The sequence below is a fragment of the Tursiops truncatus genome, chromosome 8 (genome assembly GCF_011762595.2).
Source record: "Tursiops truncatus isolate mTurTru1 chromosome 8, mTurTru1.mat.Y, whole genome shotgun sequence".
Lineage (NCBI taxonomy): Eukaryota > Metazoa > Chordata > Mammalia > Artiodactyla > Delphinidae > Tursiops > Tursiops truncatus.
In genome coordinates this window covers 29,727,240-29,745,547 of record NC_047041.1, presented here as the reverse complement: position 1 = coordinate 29,745,547, position 18,308 = coordinate 29,727,240, and the positions used below count along the sequence as shown (strand labels likewise).

Sequence of the window (18,308 nt, the reverse complement as noted above, 5' to 3'; positions counted from 1 at the left end):
TGCTTATAAATTTTGGAGATTAATCCTTTGTCAGTTGCTTCATTTGCAAATATTTTCTCCCATTCTGAGGGTTGTCTTTTGGTCTTGTTTATGGTTTCCTTTGCTGTGCAAAAGCTCTGAAGTTTCATTAGGTCCCATTTGTTTACTTTTGTTTTTATTTCCATTTCTCTAGGAGGTGGGTCAAAAAGGGTCTTGCTGTGATTTATGTCATAGAGTGTTCTGCTTATCTTTTGCTCTAAGAGTTTTATAGATTTTAACGTTAGAAATAATAATTGAATTTATGCTTGGTTCTGTATACAAAATGGTGAGCAAAACAGATAAAATTCCTCATGGAGTTTAAAGTGTCTATTTGTTAAATTAAGAAATGATATGGTAATCATTTTAACTTTTAAAAGATAATTTCTGTATTGGCATGTATTTTCCAAATAAAACATATGTTTCAGTCAGTATATGCATACCTTGTTTTATTGCACTTTGCAGTTACTGTAGTTTTTACAAGTTAAAGGTTGTGGCAGTCCAGTGTCAAGCAAGTCTTTTGGCACCGTTTTTCAAACAGCATTTGTTCAACTTGTGTCTGTGTTGCATTTTGGTAATTTTCACCATATTTCCAACTTCTGCATTATTATTATATTTGTTATGGTGATCTGTGATCAGTGATCTTTGATGTTACTCTTGTAATTGTTTTTGAGGTGCCAAATAATGCCTACATGAAACATTGAACTTAAGTGATAAACATTATGTGTGTCTGACTGCTCTACCACCCAGCTGTTCCCCCCATCTCTCTCCCTCTCCTCAGGCCTCCCTATTCCCTGAGACACAACAAATTGAAATTAGGTCAGTTAATAACACTAAAATGTCCTCAAGGTAAAGGAGGAGTCATGTGTCTTTCTCATTAAGCTTAGTGAGGAAAGCATGTCCAAAGCTGAGATAGTCTGAAAGCTAGGCTTCTTGCTCTAAACTGTTAGCCAAGATATAAATGCAAAGGAAAAGTTCTTGAAGGAAATTAAAAGTGCTACTCCAGTGGCACATGACTGATAAGAAAGTGAGACATTCTTATTGTTGATATGGAGAAATTTTTGGAGGTCTGGATAGAAGATCAACCCAGATACAACATTTCCTTAAGCTAAAACCTAATCCAGAGAGACGCCCTAACTCTCTTCAATTCTGCGAAGGCTGAGAGAGGTCAGAACGCTGCAGAAGAAAAGTTTGAAGCTAGCAGAGATTGGTTCATGAGCTTTAAGGAAAGAAGCTGTCTTCATAACATAAATGTGCAAAGTAAAGCAGCAAGTGCTGATGTAAAAGCTGCAGTAAGTTATCCAGAAGATCTAGCTAAGATAATAAGTGAAGGTAGCTACACTAAACAATAGGTTTTCAATGTAGACGAGACAGCCTTCTATTAGAAGAGGATGCATCTAGGACTTTCATAGCTACAGAGGAGAAGTCAATACCTGTCATCAGAGCTTCAAAGGACAGGCTAACTCTCTTGTTAGGGGCTAATGCAGCTGGTACCTTTAAGTTGAAGCCAATGCTCATTTACCGTTTTACAAATCCTCAGGCCCTTAAGAATTATGCTAAAAATCTACTCTGCCTGTGCTCTATAAATGGAACAACAAAGCTTGGATGACAGCACGTCTGTTTAGAACATGGTATACTAGATTAAGCTCACTGTTGACCCACTGCTCAGAAAATAAAAAAGTTTCCTTTTAAAATAATACTGCTCACTGATAATACACCTGGTCACCCAAGAGCTCTGATGGGAATATACAATGAGATTCGTGTTGTTTTCATGCCTGTTAATACAACATCCATTCTGCAGCCCGTGGATCAGGAAATAATTTTGCTATTCAAGTGTTGTTATTTAAGAAATGCATTTTCTTAGGCCATAGCTCCCATGGATAGTGATTCCTCTGATGGATTTTGGCAAAGTAAGTTGAAAACCTTCTGGAAAGGATTCCCCATTCTAGATGCCATTAAGAACATTCACGATTCATGGGAAGGGGTCAAAATATCAATATGAACAGGAGTTTGGAAGAAGTTGATTCCAACCTTCATGGATGACTTTGAGAGGTTCAGGACTTAACTAGAAGAAGTAACTGAAGATGTGGTGGAAATAGCAATAGAGCTAGAATCAGACGTGGAGCCTGAAGATGTGGCTGAATTGCTGCAATCCCATGATTAAAAAAATTATGGATAAAGAGTTATTTCTTACAGATGAGCAAAGAAAGTGACTTCTTGAGATGGATTCTACTCCTGGTGAAGATGCTGTGAAGATTGTTGAAATGACAACAAAGGATTTAGAATATTACATAAACTTAGTTGATTAAGCAGTGTCAGGATTTGACTCCAATTTTGAAAGAAGTTCTACTGTGGATAAAATGCTGCCAAACAGCATTGCACGCTACAGAAAAATCATTGGTGAAAGGAAGAGTCAATCGATGTAGCACACTTCAGTGTTGTCTTATTTTAAGAAATTGCCACAGGCACCCCAGCTTTCAGCAGCCACCACCCTGATCAGTCAGCAGCCGTCAACAATGAGGCGAGAATCTCCACCAGCAAACAGATTACATCTTGCTGAAGGCTCAAATGATGGTTAGCATTTTTTAGCAATAAAGTATTTTTTAGTTAAGTTATTTATATTGTTTGTTTAGACATATTGCTCTTGCATACTTAACAGACTACAGTATAGTGTAAACATAACTTTTATATGCACTGGGGAACCAAAAAATTCATGTGACTTGCTTTATCACGATGTTTGCTTTATTGCGGTGGTCTGGAACTGAACCCACAATATCTCTGAGATACGCCTGTAGTTGTTAGAAAAGATAAGGAGAAATATATTATACCAGAATTACCTATCCTTCTCAGGAGCATTTGCAACAAACTGACAGTAGCTCATAGTGCATATAATAAAAATGTTTGTGGTCATTTTATATGAAAATATCTTTATATACATTTTGACATATTCTTATCACATAGTACATCTAATTAGAGGTCTATGAGAAGATATAGAGGAGTAAAAAGATGAGAAACACCTGTTTTTCCATCATTACAAGATAATCATCATTAACTTTTTTTTTTTTTTTTTTTGGCTGTACGCGGGCCTCTCACTGTTGCGGCCTCTCCCGTTACGGAGCACAGGCTCCGGAAGTGCAGGTTCAGCGGCCATGGCTCACGGGCCCAGCCGCTCCGTGGCATGTGGGGTCTTCCCTGACCGGGGCACGAACACACGTCCCCTGCATCGGCAGGCGGACTCTCAACCACTGCGCCACCAGGGAAGCCCATCATTAACATTTTTATGTACACCTTTCTATTCTTTTTAGGCACATAGATGCATATACAATATGGTATCATGTTGCCTAATCTACTTTTCTTTTCATGGGTATACTATTCTTATTTTATCCACATTTAAATTTCATCATCAAACACTGAGCTCAAGTATATGCTGGCCATATGTTCAGATATTTGAAATAAAGATAAATGGACAGACGGCTTTAATGGTTTAATATGTTAAGCATTGCACAATATTCAACAATTAGAGAAAGTCTAGGGGATGGTATAACCATATACCTTTATATATTTAGGGCCACAAGTATACGGACAAGCCCTACAATTTGAGGAAAATCCTGCTCAGGACTGAACAGAGAGGTCCTTGGTTGCCGACGGACTCTCCCCTTGACTTCAGACTTGAGACAAACCAAGGGGTCTGTCAATATACAAAACCCACTGAATTCAGGAGAAACAGGAGCAATAGGATAGGTATTAAGGAATTGGTTCTTGCCAATTAGGATTGTGGTGGCCAGTCTGAAGCGAGCAGAGTTGGCTGGAGGCTGGAAATGTTGCAGCTCTAGTCCAGAACAGCAGTCTAGAGACAGAATGGTTAGTGCTTTCTTCCAAAATTCCCAGTTTTCCAAACAGGTTCCTAGGCTGCTTTCCTCAAACAGTGCTAATCTACTTTTAAGTGCATGATCTTTTACTTCACTATTTTTGTAACTTCAGTTCCTTTATATCACTATCAGAAATTACTCATTCAGACTACTGTTTCTAAAAACTTGTGTTTCCCCTGTTTTAACTAGTATTAAGAGCTACAAGGAAAATTCTTGTACATACTTCTGCATTCATATTCTGAATTATTTCTTGAATTAATTATAGTTTAAATTACTGAGTCAAGGGCAATGTGCATTTTTAAGACTTTTGATGCATTTTATCATATCACAGTACATTTAATTGGCCTAGAATGCTTATGAGAATTTATGAATAAATAAATGAACATATGAAAATAAAAATATTTATTACATTGCCATGAGTATATAAGAATTCTTTTCTGTTACAAAGAATGAGTGTTACCAGTTTAATTAAAAACAAAATTCATAAGATATGCCTCTAGAAGCAGTCCATCAGTTTTACATGGCTGTTGGGGTAAATTTCACCTAGTATTAGAAATATTTCTGTCTTTGAAAATCCTTGCTTAGCATTGTTTATTGCTGCTGTGAAGAATGCAGGGGAAGAGTTCAGGTGTGAAATTTGTCTTTTCAGGATGGTCATCTAGAAATGCCTGTTTTAGCCCATCTTGATGGCATTGAATTCATATTTTAAAGTGCCTGTTACAGAATTCCTTAAGAATGTCTTTGCCTGCTATTTTAGGATTTCTGAGGTACAATATTATCTATTCATTTCTACAGTTGAGGATATAAGAAAGCACTTCTTTCCTCTGTACTCATTCTGTTACATTCTAATCCTCTATTTTTAAACCCTTGTATCATACTCTTCTTTTTAGCTCAGTTCAGACAAGTGTATTTTTGATTTTTAATTGAAATGGGTCTTCTTTAGCTTGACTTTTACTAAATACGTTAATAATGGAAACATTAAAGTTTTAGCAGAAGAGTTTTAAATATAACAGTGAAGTTATAATTTCTTGTCTGTGTAGGACTTTACAGTTTGTGAAGAGCTTCAGAATAGAAAAAAGAACAGATGAATTACCTTGAATACAGTTAGCAGTTAGTGGCTGGGTGGTCTTTGGGAAGACATTAAATTTCCTTGAGTATGCTTAGCATAGAGTATGTGATGAATAAATAGAATCTATTTTTATTTTGTATCCTATTTTGCCTCCAAATGACCTATGGATTGTTTTATCCCTGTTTTACAATTGAGGAAACCAAGGCACAGTGCATTTTAGTGATTTGCATAGGGTCATTTAGCTAACAAACATAAACTGAGATCTATATTTTTGTCTCCAAAATAAGCATTTTTTTCATTCTATACCACTTTTTTTTTCTCTTAATGCAAGGACATAAGAAATAAATCTTTGTCCTATATCATGAGAGTGATATTATTTACCACATCATGTAGAAATCTGATTCCGCATATGCATGGCACAGAGTAGGCTCTCAGTTATATAAATGAATGAAAACCTGTATGGTAATATGGTTGGCTTCAGTCTTTTGTAGGGAGAGAATTGTATATTAAGACCGCAGTGCTGATTGTGTCTGTTGAATGTGGTATTCAGGGTACCTACCTCTTAACGTTGTTGTTAGGATTAGATGATGTCATAGATGTAAAGCATTTAGAAAAATGCCTGGCACCTTAAACATTCAATAAATGTTAGTTCTTACTAGTATGTGAATGATTTTAGAGTGAGAAACCTTTAATATGTATAGGATTATAGTTCACTTAGTTATTATCTGTTATATATCATGTAATTAGTTTTAATAGACTTTTTCTGGTTCATGTTGCTATTTATTGGTAATTTCTTTAATATATCTTTTAGGACTGAAAGAGTTGTCCCCACCTCCTCTAAATCTCAAACGTTTATACAAAGAGACACTAGAAATTGAACCCATATTGATAATCATTTCCCCGGGTGCTGATCCTTCTCAGGAACTCCAAGAACTTGCTAATGCTGAGAGAAGTGGAGAGTGTTATCATCAGGTCAGTACATATTACCCTGCTGTTTTTGCTACAGCTATTGATCTTCCTGCCATACTTGATTCTATTAGTGGAACAGACATTTTTTGTTGCGGTGTGCCAACTAATGTCCCTGGAAAGTGTCCACATCCTGATCCCCAGAAGGAACTTTGCAACTGTAATTAAGTTAAGCATTTTGCAGTGGAGAGGTTATCCTGGATTATTCATTTGGGCCCAATATAGTCATAAAGGTCCTTTTAAGAAGGAGGCAGAAGAAGCAGAAGGAAGGAGGGAGATGTGAGGAAGCAGAGGTCAAAGAGGTGAGAAGTTGCTGTGCTGCTGGCTTTGAAGATGGTAGAAGGGGCCACAGACAAAGAAATGTAGGTGGATTCTAGAAGTTCGAAAAGGCAACGGAAGGATTCTCTCCTAAAGCCTCCAGAAAGAACAGCCCTTCAGTACTACCTTTATTTTCGAACCCTGACACCTTGATTTAAAAATAGATCAATAGAAGAGTGGGACTTCTAACCTCCAGAAGTCTGATAAGATAATATATTTGTCTCATATAATACCATTTTGTCCTGAGCTAAATTTCTGAGTTTTAGTTTGTTCAGATTAGCACCTCTTTTTCAATTCAGTTGGCATGTAAGTTTGAAAATGAATTAATTTACCCTCAATTTTTGACATGTGAAAAAAATAAATCTTTTTCATTGGGAAAATAATTAATAATGATTAAAAAACCAGAATACTTTCACAGCAACCAAAAATTGACAAGTGGGAATGTTATGAGGACTATAAGTAGAAGATAGCAAAATAGCAGAGAGTTAGGCTTAGTTGTACAGGTTTTGCACTAACTCTAGGGAGTTTCATTCAATCCTAGTTATAGTGTATTAATATATTAGGACAATATTCAATTGTCAGTGAGATGTCTTGAGGAAGGGGAGCCCTCTTCTATAGGCTGTATCTGTTAGCAGTGATATTGGCAGAAAGATAAAACTATTTGCACTCACTGTAAGTTTGACTATATGAATTTCTAGACTTTTGTGTACTTGCAAAATTTTTTAATATTGTAAAACCTTTAAATACAGACGTATTTAGTCATAAATCTCCTGTTATTTTAAAGTTTTTTTTGCTATGCTGAATGTATGTCCTAAGGATAATAATATATTCTTAATGCAAAAAAGTAATTTTCATTTCAAGAAACTGTTTTTTTTTTTTTTTTTGATGTAGGGGCTAACCATCTTCTTGACATTTCCTGTTGTGCTTTTTAAAAATGTATTTTTTTTCTTAGAGTATATGTTTTCTTCTAATGTTTCATGAACCTTTAAGCTGTTTTCATACAATTTATGCCTTATAGAAAATTTTGAGTTCCTACTTTCAGCTACCATTTCAGCTCAGCAAACTACTTATTCTTTTTTTCCCCTCTGATTCTGTTGTACATGCCTTCAACTGTTTCAAGGGTTTTTTTTTTTTTGCATTTTAATAATGGCAAACTAATACGTGCATCTAAACAGTTCAACCAGTATTTGTTTTATCCCTCCTATTTGCTTAGTTCTGGGTTAGATCTTGAAAATTAAAAAAAAACAATATATGAGTATTTATTACCTGTTTTGTTACATGCTTTTGTATGCAATGAATTAGACGCATGGTTCCCACTCTCAACAACTTTATAGTCTAATTGAAAAGCAAAATCAATACTTGTAAAAGTCAATTAAAAAACAATGAAATGCTATCTTATATTCATTATGAAAAGAGAGATCGCTGTGGTTTGAAGTAGTCTATAACAGTATTCTTCAAAGTGTTTTGACTATGTACCCAATAAAATATTTGAGCCAGGACTCTCAGTAAATGTGTTTCTCTCATATATACAGAGACAGATATAGCTGTACTGATACTTAAGTATTATATATATTATCCTTAAAGAGACATATGGCGGAGTTTAAACTTGGTATAGTAAGTAGCATGCAACCAGTTTAGACCCTTGACTAAAACTTTTTTATAGAATCCTAGACTTAAGTAGACTTAACTAGTCTATTCATTCAAATAATACAGAAATCTTATATACTGAATCTATTTTCTAGGGTGTTTCGGCTTCTGCTTGGATGTTTTCTATTTTATAAAATAAAATAGAAAATATCATAAAGGTCTAGCCTAGCCTATTACATGAGTGTCCTAAGTGCAGATAGACTATAGGGATTGGAAATACAGGAATGGAATTCCAGTGAGACCAGGATTCTCCTTCCCTCTTCCTCTCCCATCTCTTCTTTTTCTCCCCTCCCCCTTTCTTCTTTTCTCTCTCTCTCCTTCCTGCCTCCTCTCCCTGAAAAAGAATAGAAGAGCAGAGGGCTAAATGTAGAGTCTTGAGGCCCAACATGTTAGGGTCTTCTAGACAATGAAGGGCTAGGGAATTACGCAGTTCAGTGGACCAAGTAGCTTGGGAGCCAAATTTGTGCAATGTTGGAGAAATTTTTTAAAAAGAGAAGCAAATTTCAAGGAAGCGGTATTGTTAATGTTTAATCCCTCAAAGAATACAACAAGACAGTAGTCATAAAAAATTATGTTTTTAAAGGTCCATGTTTGAGAGAGTAAGAATTGCAGGAACTAGTGGAATGAGGAAAAAAAAACTATTCAGCAATTCTTTATACTGTTCTATAACTTTCAGACCTGTAATGTTAGTACCTTTACTAAATAGAATAATATTAAAAATCTGCCACTGATGTAAGGACAAAAACAAGACAATTGTTGGAAACAGCAAGAGTCTGATATTTCTTATTAAAAGTTTAAAACCCTGATTACAGTACTTGAGTTAGTTCAGTATGTATGGCAGGATAATTTGAAAGTCTTCTGTTACAACATGTTATCAGATCTGTTTTTTTTTAGTTTTGTTATTTATTTTTGTTTTTGCAGGTTGCCATGGGTCAAGGCCAAGCTGATTTAGCAGTTCAAATGCTAAAAGAATGTGCCCGAAATGGAGACTGGCTCTGTTTGAAGAACTTACATCTTGTGGTATCTTGGCTGCCAGTTCTGGAAAAGGTAGATTCAGATCAGTGTGGTGCAAATAATATCTAATATACTCAATTCAGTAATCTCCAAGGAACATCAGTATTAAAATATGTCATGCACGATTTATGATGTCTTTAAAAAAATTAGTATTTGTTGGGGAATCATTTAAAATCTGTTATGTATTTTCTCCTTAAATATATGTACATTTGTACAAACCAAAATGGATCTTTTAATAGGAAATCTATAAAAATCTCTTTTTTAAAGGCATTTAGGGGAAGTCAAAAAATTAATCAGGACTGAAGGGGAGGCTTAGAGAATTTTTTCAGACGAAAAATAGGGAAATGTTTTAAAGAATTGTAGAAGACCTATTTATAACATTAAATTTTCTTTATGCTTTTGTTCTGTTGTATCTGTATGAGGAGAAAAGATGTAGAGGAGTCAGAGAGAGCTACTACAGAACACTTCCTAGGTGCTAAGGAGGCTGGGTGTAAATGGAAGCAATCATTTTATTTAACAGAAGTGGGCCCAGGACGAAAAAACTTTAAGACAGAACAAATTGATGTGTAGGTTTAAATGCAAACCTAGAATTAAGTCTAGTGCTTATTTAAGAAGAAAGATGAATATGGGTTTGGGCTGTCATAGATGACACTGAAGACAAGATGTTCCTTGAAGACTATATGTGATTTAGCTAAGTGTAGGGGGAAAAAAATTGTGGTTAATTCTAGCAGCACAAGTAGAGACATAGTGGTGGGAATGTGCCTGCCTAGTACAAAGAATGAAGATGTCCTTGAATGTCCTGGAAGGGTCAGGCAGAGCGATGTGGGGCAATAGAGTTAGATGGCTAGGAAGGGGCAAGGTTATGGAATACCCTCAAAATCGTGCTGAAGTGCTTGGAATTTTTGTCTTAGGACACAGAGTCAAAGGAGGTCCTTAACAAGGGAGTTAATAATTACTTAATTAAATTAATCTGGCAGAAGTTATTCAGAATAGAACCAAACAGAATAGAGTGGGAGGCCATAGCCTAGTTGTAGTATGTTGAAAATTTGTGTAATGTGTTGAAAATAAATTGGCAACTATAGCACTTTACATAAAACATGTAAGTAGTTAAATAATCTTTGATGAATGAGTTAATGACTAAGTGAATGAAGTGATAGACCATGATGACTTACTACTTATCAAAAGAAGATGTAGGGCTTCCCTGGTGGCGCAATGGTTGAGAGTCCGCCTGCCGATGCAGGGGACACAGGTTCGTGCCCCGGTCCGGGAAGATCCCACATGACGCGGAGCGGCTAGGCCCGTGAGCCATGGCTGCTGAGCCTGCGCGTCCGGAGCCTGTGCTCCACAACGGGAGAGGCCACAACAGTTAGAGGCCCGTGTACCGCAAAAAAAAAAAAAAAAAAAAAAGAAGATGTAGATTTTGGAACTGAGATATATAGGAATATTCAAGTAATTCCATTATTACTACAGTTTTCTGTAAAAATCACAAATGTATAAAATATAAAATTTATGTCAGATGAATTACATATGTTTTGAAACATAAGGAAGACTTGTGAATACTTGAATCCTGCTTTCTGTTCCAAACAATAGATTGATAGCTATTAATCTATGTAAAATATAATTACAGTTATTATTTTGGAATCAAATCTTAATTAGGACTTTTTGAAGAATATATAGGGTAGATTATATTATAAAACTTTTAAAAGATTTTTAAATGTTTTGCTTTTCTTTTGGGAAGTTTGGATGAATTGTTTGGATATAAATTTATGTTTATTTTAAATACAACTGTATCACAAATGTATTGCTTTTTTATTCTTTTTTTAAAATATGCTAACCCAAAGCAAAATTTTATTCCAATTTTACATTTAAAAATTATTATTAGGTATAGAAACATTTTATAATTTACAATTTTAAGGAAGCAAAATGTTTTCATGGCAATTCTCTTGCCATTTTTTGTCATCTTTACATTTCACTTGATAATAATGAATTTTAGTATTAGATGTATTTATTAAGATAATTTTTAGACTTCACTCTCTTTTAGAGCTATCAACATTTCTTTTGTCATTCATTCATTCATTTAGTCATTCATTTTACAAGTGCTTGCTGAGTACAGAAAAAAGCCAGGAATAGTCCTAGGTGCTGGTTACGTATAAAATTTGTACTTGCTCTCGAGGAGCTTGGTTTAGAAGAGACAGACCACATTAATAACTATACAGTCGTACAATGAATACTGCAGAAAGGAATTTACAAAATACCATCAGTGATTAATCTGCTTGGGATTGTGGTAGTGAAGAGTCAGAGAAGATATTCTCCCAGAACATGATACTTGAATTATATTTTGACAGATGAGTAAGAATTTGTCAGGTTACAAGAGAATAACAGGCAGAAAGAATATGATGAATAAAGAGACAAGAGATAAAAATTCGAATAAGTGACTAAAGCGTACAGCACAGGCAGGTGAATTTGAATGGTGAATTTTGGATATTATAGGCTATAAGACACACTAAAAATTGTACTGTAAAGGAACTGATATTATAATATAACTCTGTGGAAGTGTGATTTGAAGAAGTGAGAACCTGAAGGCCTGAAGATGGCTCGTAGTTTAGGCATCACGACTATAGCTAACACTTATTTTGTATTTACTGTGTGTTGGGCACTGTGTTCTATACAATCCTATGAGGGTAGGTTATTATCCTTGCTTAGAGAGTTTAAGTCAAAGAATCCAAGGTCACACAGCAAATAAGTGGCAGAATTTGGATTTCAACCCAGTTGGCCCAGTTCTAGATCCAAGTTCTTAGCTATTTCACTAAGCTAGGAATAGAGAAGATGAAAATTTAGAGGAAATATAATCAGAACATTAAGAAATATATCAGAATATCATGGAAAGATTTTAGTAAGATAAGTACTTATTAATAATATATTTATAAAATGGAAATTTGTATGTTTAAGTAGATTTTTATTCTTGTTGTTTTTATAAACAAGGAATTGAATATTCTTCAACCTAAAGATACCTTTCGTCTTTGGCTCACTGCAGAAGTTCATCCCAACTTTACTCCAGTTTTATTACAGTCAAGTTTGAAGATAACATATGAGGTAAGAAGATTTAAAACTTGAAACGTGGGCTTCCCCGGTGGCACAGTGGTTAAGAATCCGCCAGTGCAGGGCACGTGGGTTCGAGCCCCGGTCTGGGAAGATCCCACATGCCACAGAGCAACTAGGCCTGTGCACCACAACTACTGAGCCTGCGCTCTAGAGCCCGCGAGCCACAACCAGAGTTCGCGTGCCACAACTACTGAAGCCCACGTGCCTAGAGCCCGTGCTCTGCAACAAGAGAAGCCACTGCAATGAGAAACCTGCACACCGCAACAAAGAGTAGCCCCCACTTGCCGCAACTAGAGAAAGCCCACGCGCAGCAACAAAGACCCAACACAGCCATAAATAAATAAATGAATAAATAAAATTTATGAAAAAAATAAAAACTTGAATCACTAATTATGTAAGTGCAGTAATTTAGCATGCCTTCTAAAGCTCTGTAGACAAAAAGCACTCAAAAACTTTTGTATATTTAGATGAAGTATATACATAAATAATATGATATTTGTAAAAATACATTTATATTTTTCTTTTAAATATTATTTAATATCATTAATTTTTTGTTTTTTATTGTAGTAAAAGACATAATGTAAAATTTACTATCTTAACCATTTATAAATGTACAGTACAGTAGTGTTAACCATATGTACCTTGTCGTATAACAGATCTCTAAAATTTTTTCATCTCAGAAAACTGAGACTGTATCCACTGAAGAGCAACTCCCTATTTCTCTTTCCCTCCACCCTTTGCAACCACCATTGTACTTTCTGTTTCTGTGAGTTGACTACTTTATATCCCTCATATAAGTGGAATCATGCAGTATTTGTCTTTTGGTGACTGGCTTATTTTATTTGGCATGATGTCCTCAAGGTTCATCCATGTTGTAGCATATGACAGCATTTCCTTCTTTCTTAAGGCTGAATAATATCCCATTAATATGTGTGTACTACATTTTCTTCATCCATTCATCAGCCCATGGACATTTAGATTTTCTACCTCTTGGCTATTATGAATAATGTTGCAATGAACATGGGTGGGCAAATATCTCTTCAAGATCGTATTTTCAGTTTTTTTGGATATATACCCAGAGTGGGATTGCTGGATCATATGGTAATTCTATTTTTAATTTTTTGAGGAACTTCCATACTGTTCCACTGTGGTATACCATTTAACATTCCCACCAATAGCACACAATTTCTCTGATCCTTACCAACACTTGTTATTGTCTCCTGTATTTTTTTTAATAGTGGCTGTCCTAACAGTGTGAGGTGATATCTCACTGTGGTTTTCATTTGTATTTCTCTATATTTAGTGATGTTGAACATCTTTGTATATGCTTGTTGGCTATTTGTATGTCTTCTCTGGAGAAATGTCTATTCAAGTCTTTTGCCCATTTTTAATTGGATTTTTTGTTGTTGAGTTGTACTAATTTCTTATGTATTCTTCATATTGACCCTTTATCAGATATACGGCTTACAAATATTTTCTCTCATTCCATTAGGGGTTCCTTTTAACTGTGTTGATTGTTTCCTTTGCTGCGTAGATGTTTTTAGTTTGATGTAGTCTCATTTGTCTGTTTTTGCTTTTGTTGCTTGTGCTTTTAGTGGCATATCCAAAAAAATCATTGCCAAATCCAAAGTCATGAACCTTTTCCCCTGTTTTCTTCTAGGAATTTTTAGTTTCAGGTCTTAGGTTTAGGTCTTTAATGCATTTTGAGTTAATTTTTGTATTAGGTGTAAAGTAAGGGTCCAACTTCACTCTTGCACATGGATATCCAGTTTTCATATCATTTGTTTTTTGACATAGCTAAGTTAGATTTTCAGTCTTTGTTTTCTTCTTTTGTTCATTCGTTCCCTTCACCCATCCATTCATCCATACATCTATCCATCAGTCCATCCTTCTAACGTGTAATGCTTGGCAGATCCTCCCCAAACCTGATGCATCCAAAACTCTATGTGTTTGTAATGATATTGTGGAACTCGTCTAAGTCATAACTGAAATAATAATAAGAAACTGAATTAAAACTTTTAAAACACTGGTTTAAAACATTCTGCTTGCATTTTCTCTCAACTTGTAGAATATAATCTCTTATATAATCTCTTGTCTGATGAAAAATATCTTATTGGTGTTTATAACTACCTGTTATTTTAGATCAGTACTTCCATTTTCCATCTGAAGGCATTAAGTCTCATGTAGGGAAGAAAAAAAGCTAAGGATTAATCCAAGGAATGCAAAAATGATTTAATATTTGGAAATATATTAATTGAATAAATGTCAATTATAATGTCTAGTAAGAGAGAACTTCTCCAGCCACTCTCTCAGTATACTCTTTTACTAAACTATATTGCAGAACTGGATTGTACAAGCCCTGAAGGCAAGGGCTATGTTTTTTCTTGCTTTTTTTTTACTTATTATATAATATGTGGCATTTAGGAAGAATACAGTAATATTTCAATAAATGAAGAGTTAATATATATCAGGGGAACTGTTCCTTGAAAATTTTAACTTAATGTGTAGCGTCTTCCAGTATCCTTTTTTAGGAAGTAATTTGATTATATTTTTATGGAAATTTTCAGTTTCATTTAAGTTACTGGTGAATTTTTTTTCTATTTCTTAAATCAATGTAAATGATTTTAACTATTCCAGGAAATAGTGTAGTTCATTATGTTCAAAATTATTACTATATATATGTACACATATGTACACACACGTTTTATTGTATTTAAAAATTGTGGAATCTTCATTTTATTGTTTGTTTCTTCTCTTTTTGATGAGTTGCTGGAGTTGTTTTTAAAAATATATTACATTGAATCTGTAGATTGCTTTGGATAGTATAGTCATTTTCACAGTATTGATTTCTCCAATCCAAGAATATGGTATATCTCTCCATCTGTTTGTGTCATCTTTGATTTCTTTCATCAGTATCTTATAGTTTTCTGAGTACAGGTCTTTTCCCTCCTTAGGTAGGTTTATTTCTAGGTATTTTATTTTGGATGTGATGGTAAATGGGATGTTTCCTTAATTTCTCTTTCTGATCTTTCATTGTTAGTGTATAGGAATGCAAGAGATTTTCTGTGTATTAATTTTGTATCACACAACTTTACCAAATTCATTGATGAGCTCTAGTAGTTTCTGGTAGCAACTTTAGTGTTTTCTGTGTATACTGTAGTATCATGTCATCTGCAAACAGTGACAGTTTTACTTCTTTTTCAATTTGGAATCCTTTTATTCCTTTTTCTTCTCTGATTGCCATGGCTAGGACTTCCAAAACTATGTTGAATAATAGTGGTAAGAGTAGACATCTTTGTCCTGTTCCTGATCTTAGAGGAAATGTTTTCAGTTTTTCACCATTGAGAATGATGTTTGCTGTGGGTTTGTCATATATGGCTTTTATTATGTTGAGGTAGGTTCCCTCTATGCCCACTTTCTGGAGAGTTTTTATCATAATTTGGTGTTGAATTCTGTCAAAAGCTTTTTCTGCATCTCTTGAGATGATTATATGGTTTTTATTCTTCAGTTTGTTGATGTGGTGTATCATATTGATTGATTCATGAATATTGAAAATCCTTGCATCCTGGGATGAATCCCACTTGATCATGGTGTAATATCCTTTTAATGTATTGTTGGATTTGGTTTGTTATTATTTTGTTGATGAGTTTTATGTCTATGTTCATCACTGATACTGTCCTGTAATTTTCAGAGAAAGGCAAATATCATATGTTATCACTTATATGTGGAATCTAAAGAAAAGGTACAAATGAACTTATCTACAAAGCAGAAATAGAATTATAAAATAGATAACAAATGAAGACCTACTGTATAGCACAGGGAACTCTTCTTTTCCCATATATATGGGAAAATAATCTAAAAAAGGGTGTATATATGTATATGTATAACTGATCCACTTTGCTGTACAGCAGAAACTAACACAACATTGTAAATCAACTATACTCCAATAAAAAATTTAAAAATAAAATTAAAAAATAGAAAAAAATTTGTCACAAATAACCAATGTCATACTTTGTGATTTACTTTTTCTTATTAATTCTTTTCTATTCACTGAATTTCCTGCTCTTTTCATTATTTTTTCTTCCTTATGTTTTCCTTAATTTGTACTGGATTTCATTCTTCCTGATTTCTTATGCTGAATGCTTAATTGATTTAATTAACTTGAATTAATATTGAAATTATTTTAAGTCTGAATTTTCAGTTGAATATATATTTTACCTTATCTCATAACTTGACATACTAGTGTTTCTGTTTTGTCATTTTCTAATAATCTTTATTTGTAAATGATTTTCTCTGTAATTGTACATGATTTATTCATTTTGCATAAACTTTAGTATAGGGTCTTAAAACAAAAAACAAAAAACAAAAAACCCTAAGTGGTTGTTCAGTTTCCTTAGTGCTCAGAAAATTTTGTCTGTTCTATGAAAAATTTTGGTAACTGTTTCATAAACAAAACATTTTCATTTAAAAGTGTACATTTGGAAATGCACTTAGTAAAAAAAAATACTTAGGCCCTTTTTCTTTTAATAAAACAAAAGTTTTTATTTAAGAGAAAACAGAATGAAAAGGTTTGCAAAGGAAATTATTATTTTTTTGTGGCAGGCATTCTTAAAGTACTGTTCTGAATTTTTCATTAATGTTAGAAACAAGTTTGAAGGGAAAAAAAATACTTTTAAAACAAAGTAAGTTTTTTTAAAAAAAATCTTTATTGGAGTATAATTGCTTTACAATGGTGTGTTGGTTTCTGCTTTATAACAAAGTGAATCAGTTATGCATATACATATGTTCCCATATCTCTTCCCTCTTGCATCTCCCTCCCTCCCACCCTCCCTATCCCACCCCTCCAGGTGGTCACAAAGCACTGAGCTGATCTCCCTGTGCTATGCGGCTGCTTCCCACTAGCTATCTATAAAACAAGGTAACTTTTGAAATGGATTTATTTTGGTCTTTTTCCAAGAATTCAAAAATTTTTTTCTTCCATTTTGATAATTAAAAAAGATAATATAAACAGATTTTGGACATGTGGATAAGTGTTTTCTGACTAGTACTAGTCCAATGTACAATTTCGGTTCCTGGGTTTGAATTTGTGTTATAAGCCTAGCAATGTCAGGTAATACCCACCTTAAGTAAAGTGGACTGATGTTCAAGGAAGATTAGTTGACATTACATGTAAATAGTAATTTGAAGTATGGAAATTCAGATAGTACTGGAGAGAAAGAACTGGCGTATTGAAGTCAAAAACACCTGCCTGATAATAATCAGTATCATAATTCGTACTGTAAATGATGGTTTTGTTTCAGTAAAACACCTCAATGATCATGTAAAACTTATTTGGTTATTTTGAATATTGTTGGTTGTGTAGGTTTTTTTTGGGGGGGGGGGGTACGCGGGCCTCTCACTGTTGTGGCCTCTCCCGTTACGGAGCACAGGCTCTGGACACACAGGCTCAGCGGCCATGGCCCACGGGCCCAGCTGCTCCGCGGCATGTGGGATCCTCCCGGTCCGGGGCACGAACCCGTGTCCCCTGCACCGGCAGGTGGACTCCCAACCACTGCGCCCTATTTTGGATTTATAATTGAGATGAGCTATTAGGTATAAGGAGTTTAAAGCTAGTTTTATATTTGTACGGTTTTTTTTAACATCTTTATTGAAGTATAATTGCTTTACAGTGGTGTGTTAGTTTCTGCTTTATAGCAAAGTGAATCAGCTGTACCTATACATATATCCCCGTATCTCCTCCCTCTTGAGTCTCCCTCCCACCGTCCCTATCCTACCCCTCTAGGTGGTCACAAAGCACTGAGCTGATCTCTCTGTGCTATGAGGCTGCTTCCCACTAGCTATCTGTTTTACATTTGGTAGTATATATAAGTCTATGCCACTTTCTCACTTTGTCCCAGCTTACCCTTCCCCCTCCCCGTGTCCTCAAGTCCATTCTCTATGTCTGCATCTTAATTCCTGTCCTGCCCATAGGTTCTTCAGAATCTTTTCGTTTGTTTGTTTGTTTTTAGATTCCATATATATGTGTTAGCATATGGTATTTGTTTTTCTTTTTCTGACTTACTTCACTCTGTATGACAGACTCTAGGCCCATCCACCTCACTACAAATAACTCAATTTCGTTTCTTTTTATGGCTGAGTAATATTCCATTGTATATATGTGCCACACCTTCTTTAGTACATTTTGAAGTAACATAAAATAAAATAGTTTAAGTCAAACTTGGTAATGGTGAAAAGTTTTTGCCTTAAAATATGTTCTCAATATGTTAAATACTGATTTATTTTATTTGTAATGTTTTAAACAATATGTT

At 34.5% G+C, this 18,308-nt stretch overlaps 1 protein-coding gene across 4 annotated transcripts in view; it reads left to right on the top strand.

The window, feature by feature from the left end:
- The window catches only part of DYNC2H1 (dynein cytoplasmic 2 heavy chain 1), a 369,486-nt gene that overhangs the window by 213,944 nt on the left and 137,234 nt on the right, over positions 1-18,308 (top strand). For all 4 annotated transcript variants that reach the window (XM_073808267.1, XM_073808266.1, XM_073808265.1 and 1 more), the window contains 3 exons: positions 5,765-5,925; positions 8,806-8,931; positions 11,881-11,991. In XM_073808267.1, coding sequence (XP_073664368.1) covers positions 5,765-5,925; positions 8,806-8,931; positions 11,881-11,991 — 398 coding nt within the window. The remainder of the gene's footprint in view (positions 1-5,764; positions 5,926-8,805; positions 8,932-11,880; positions 11,992-18,308) is intronic.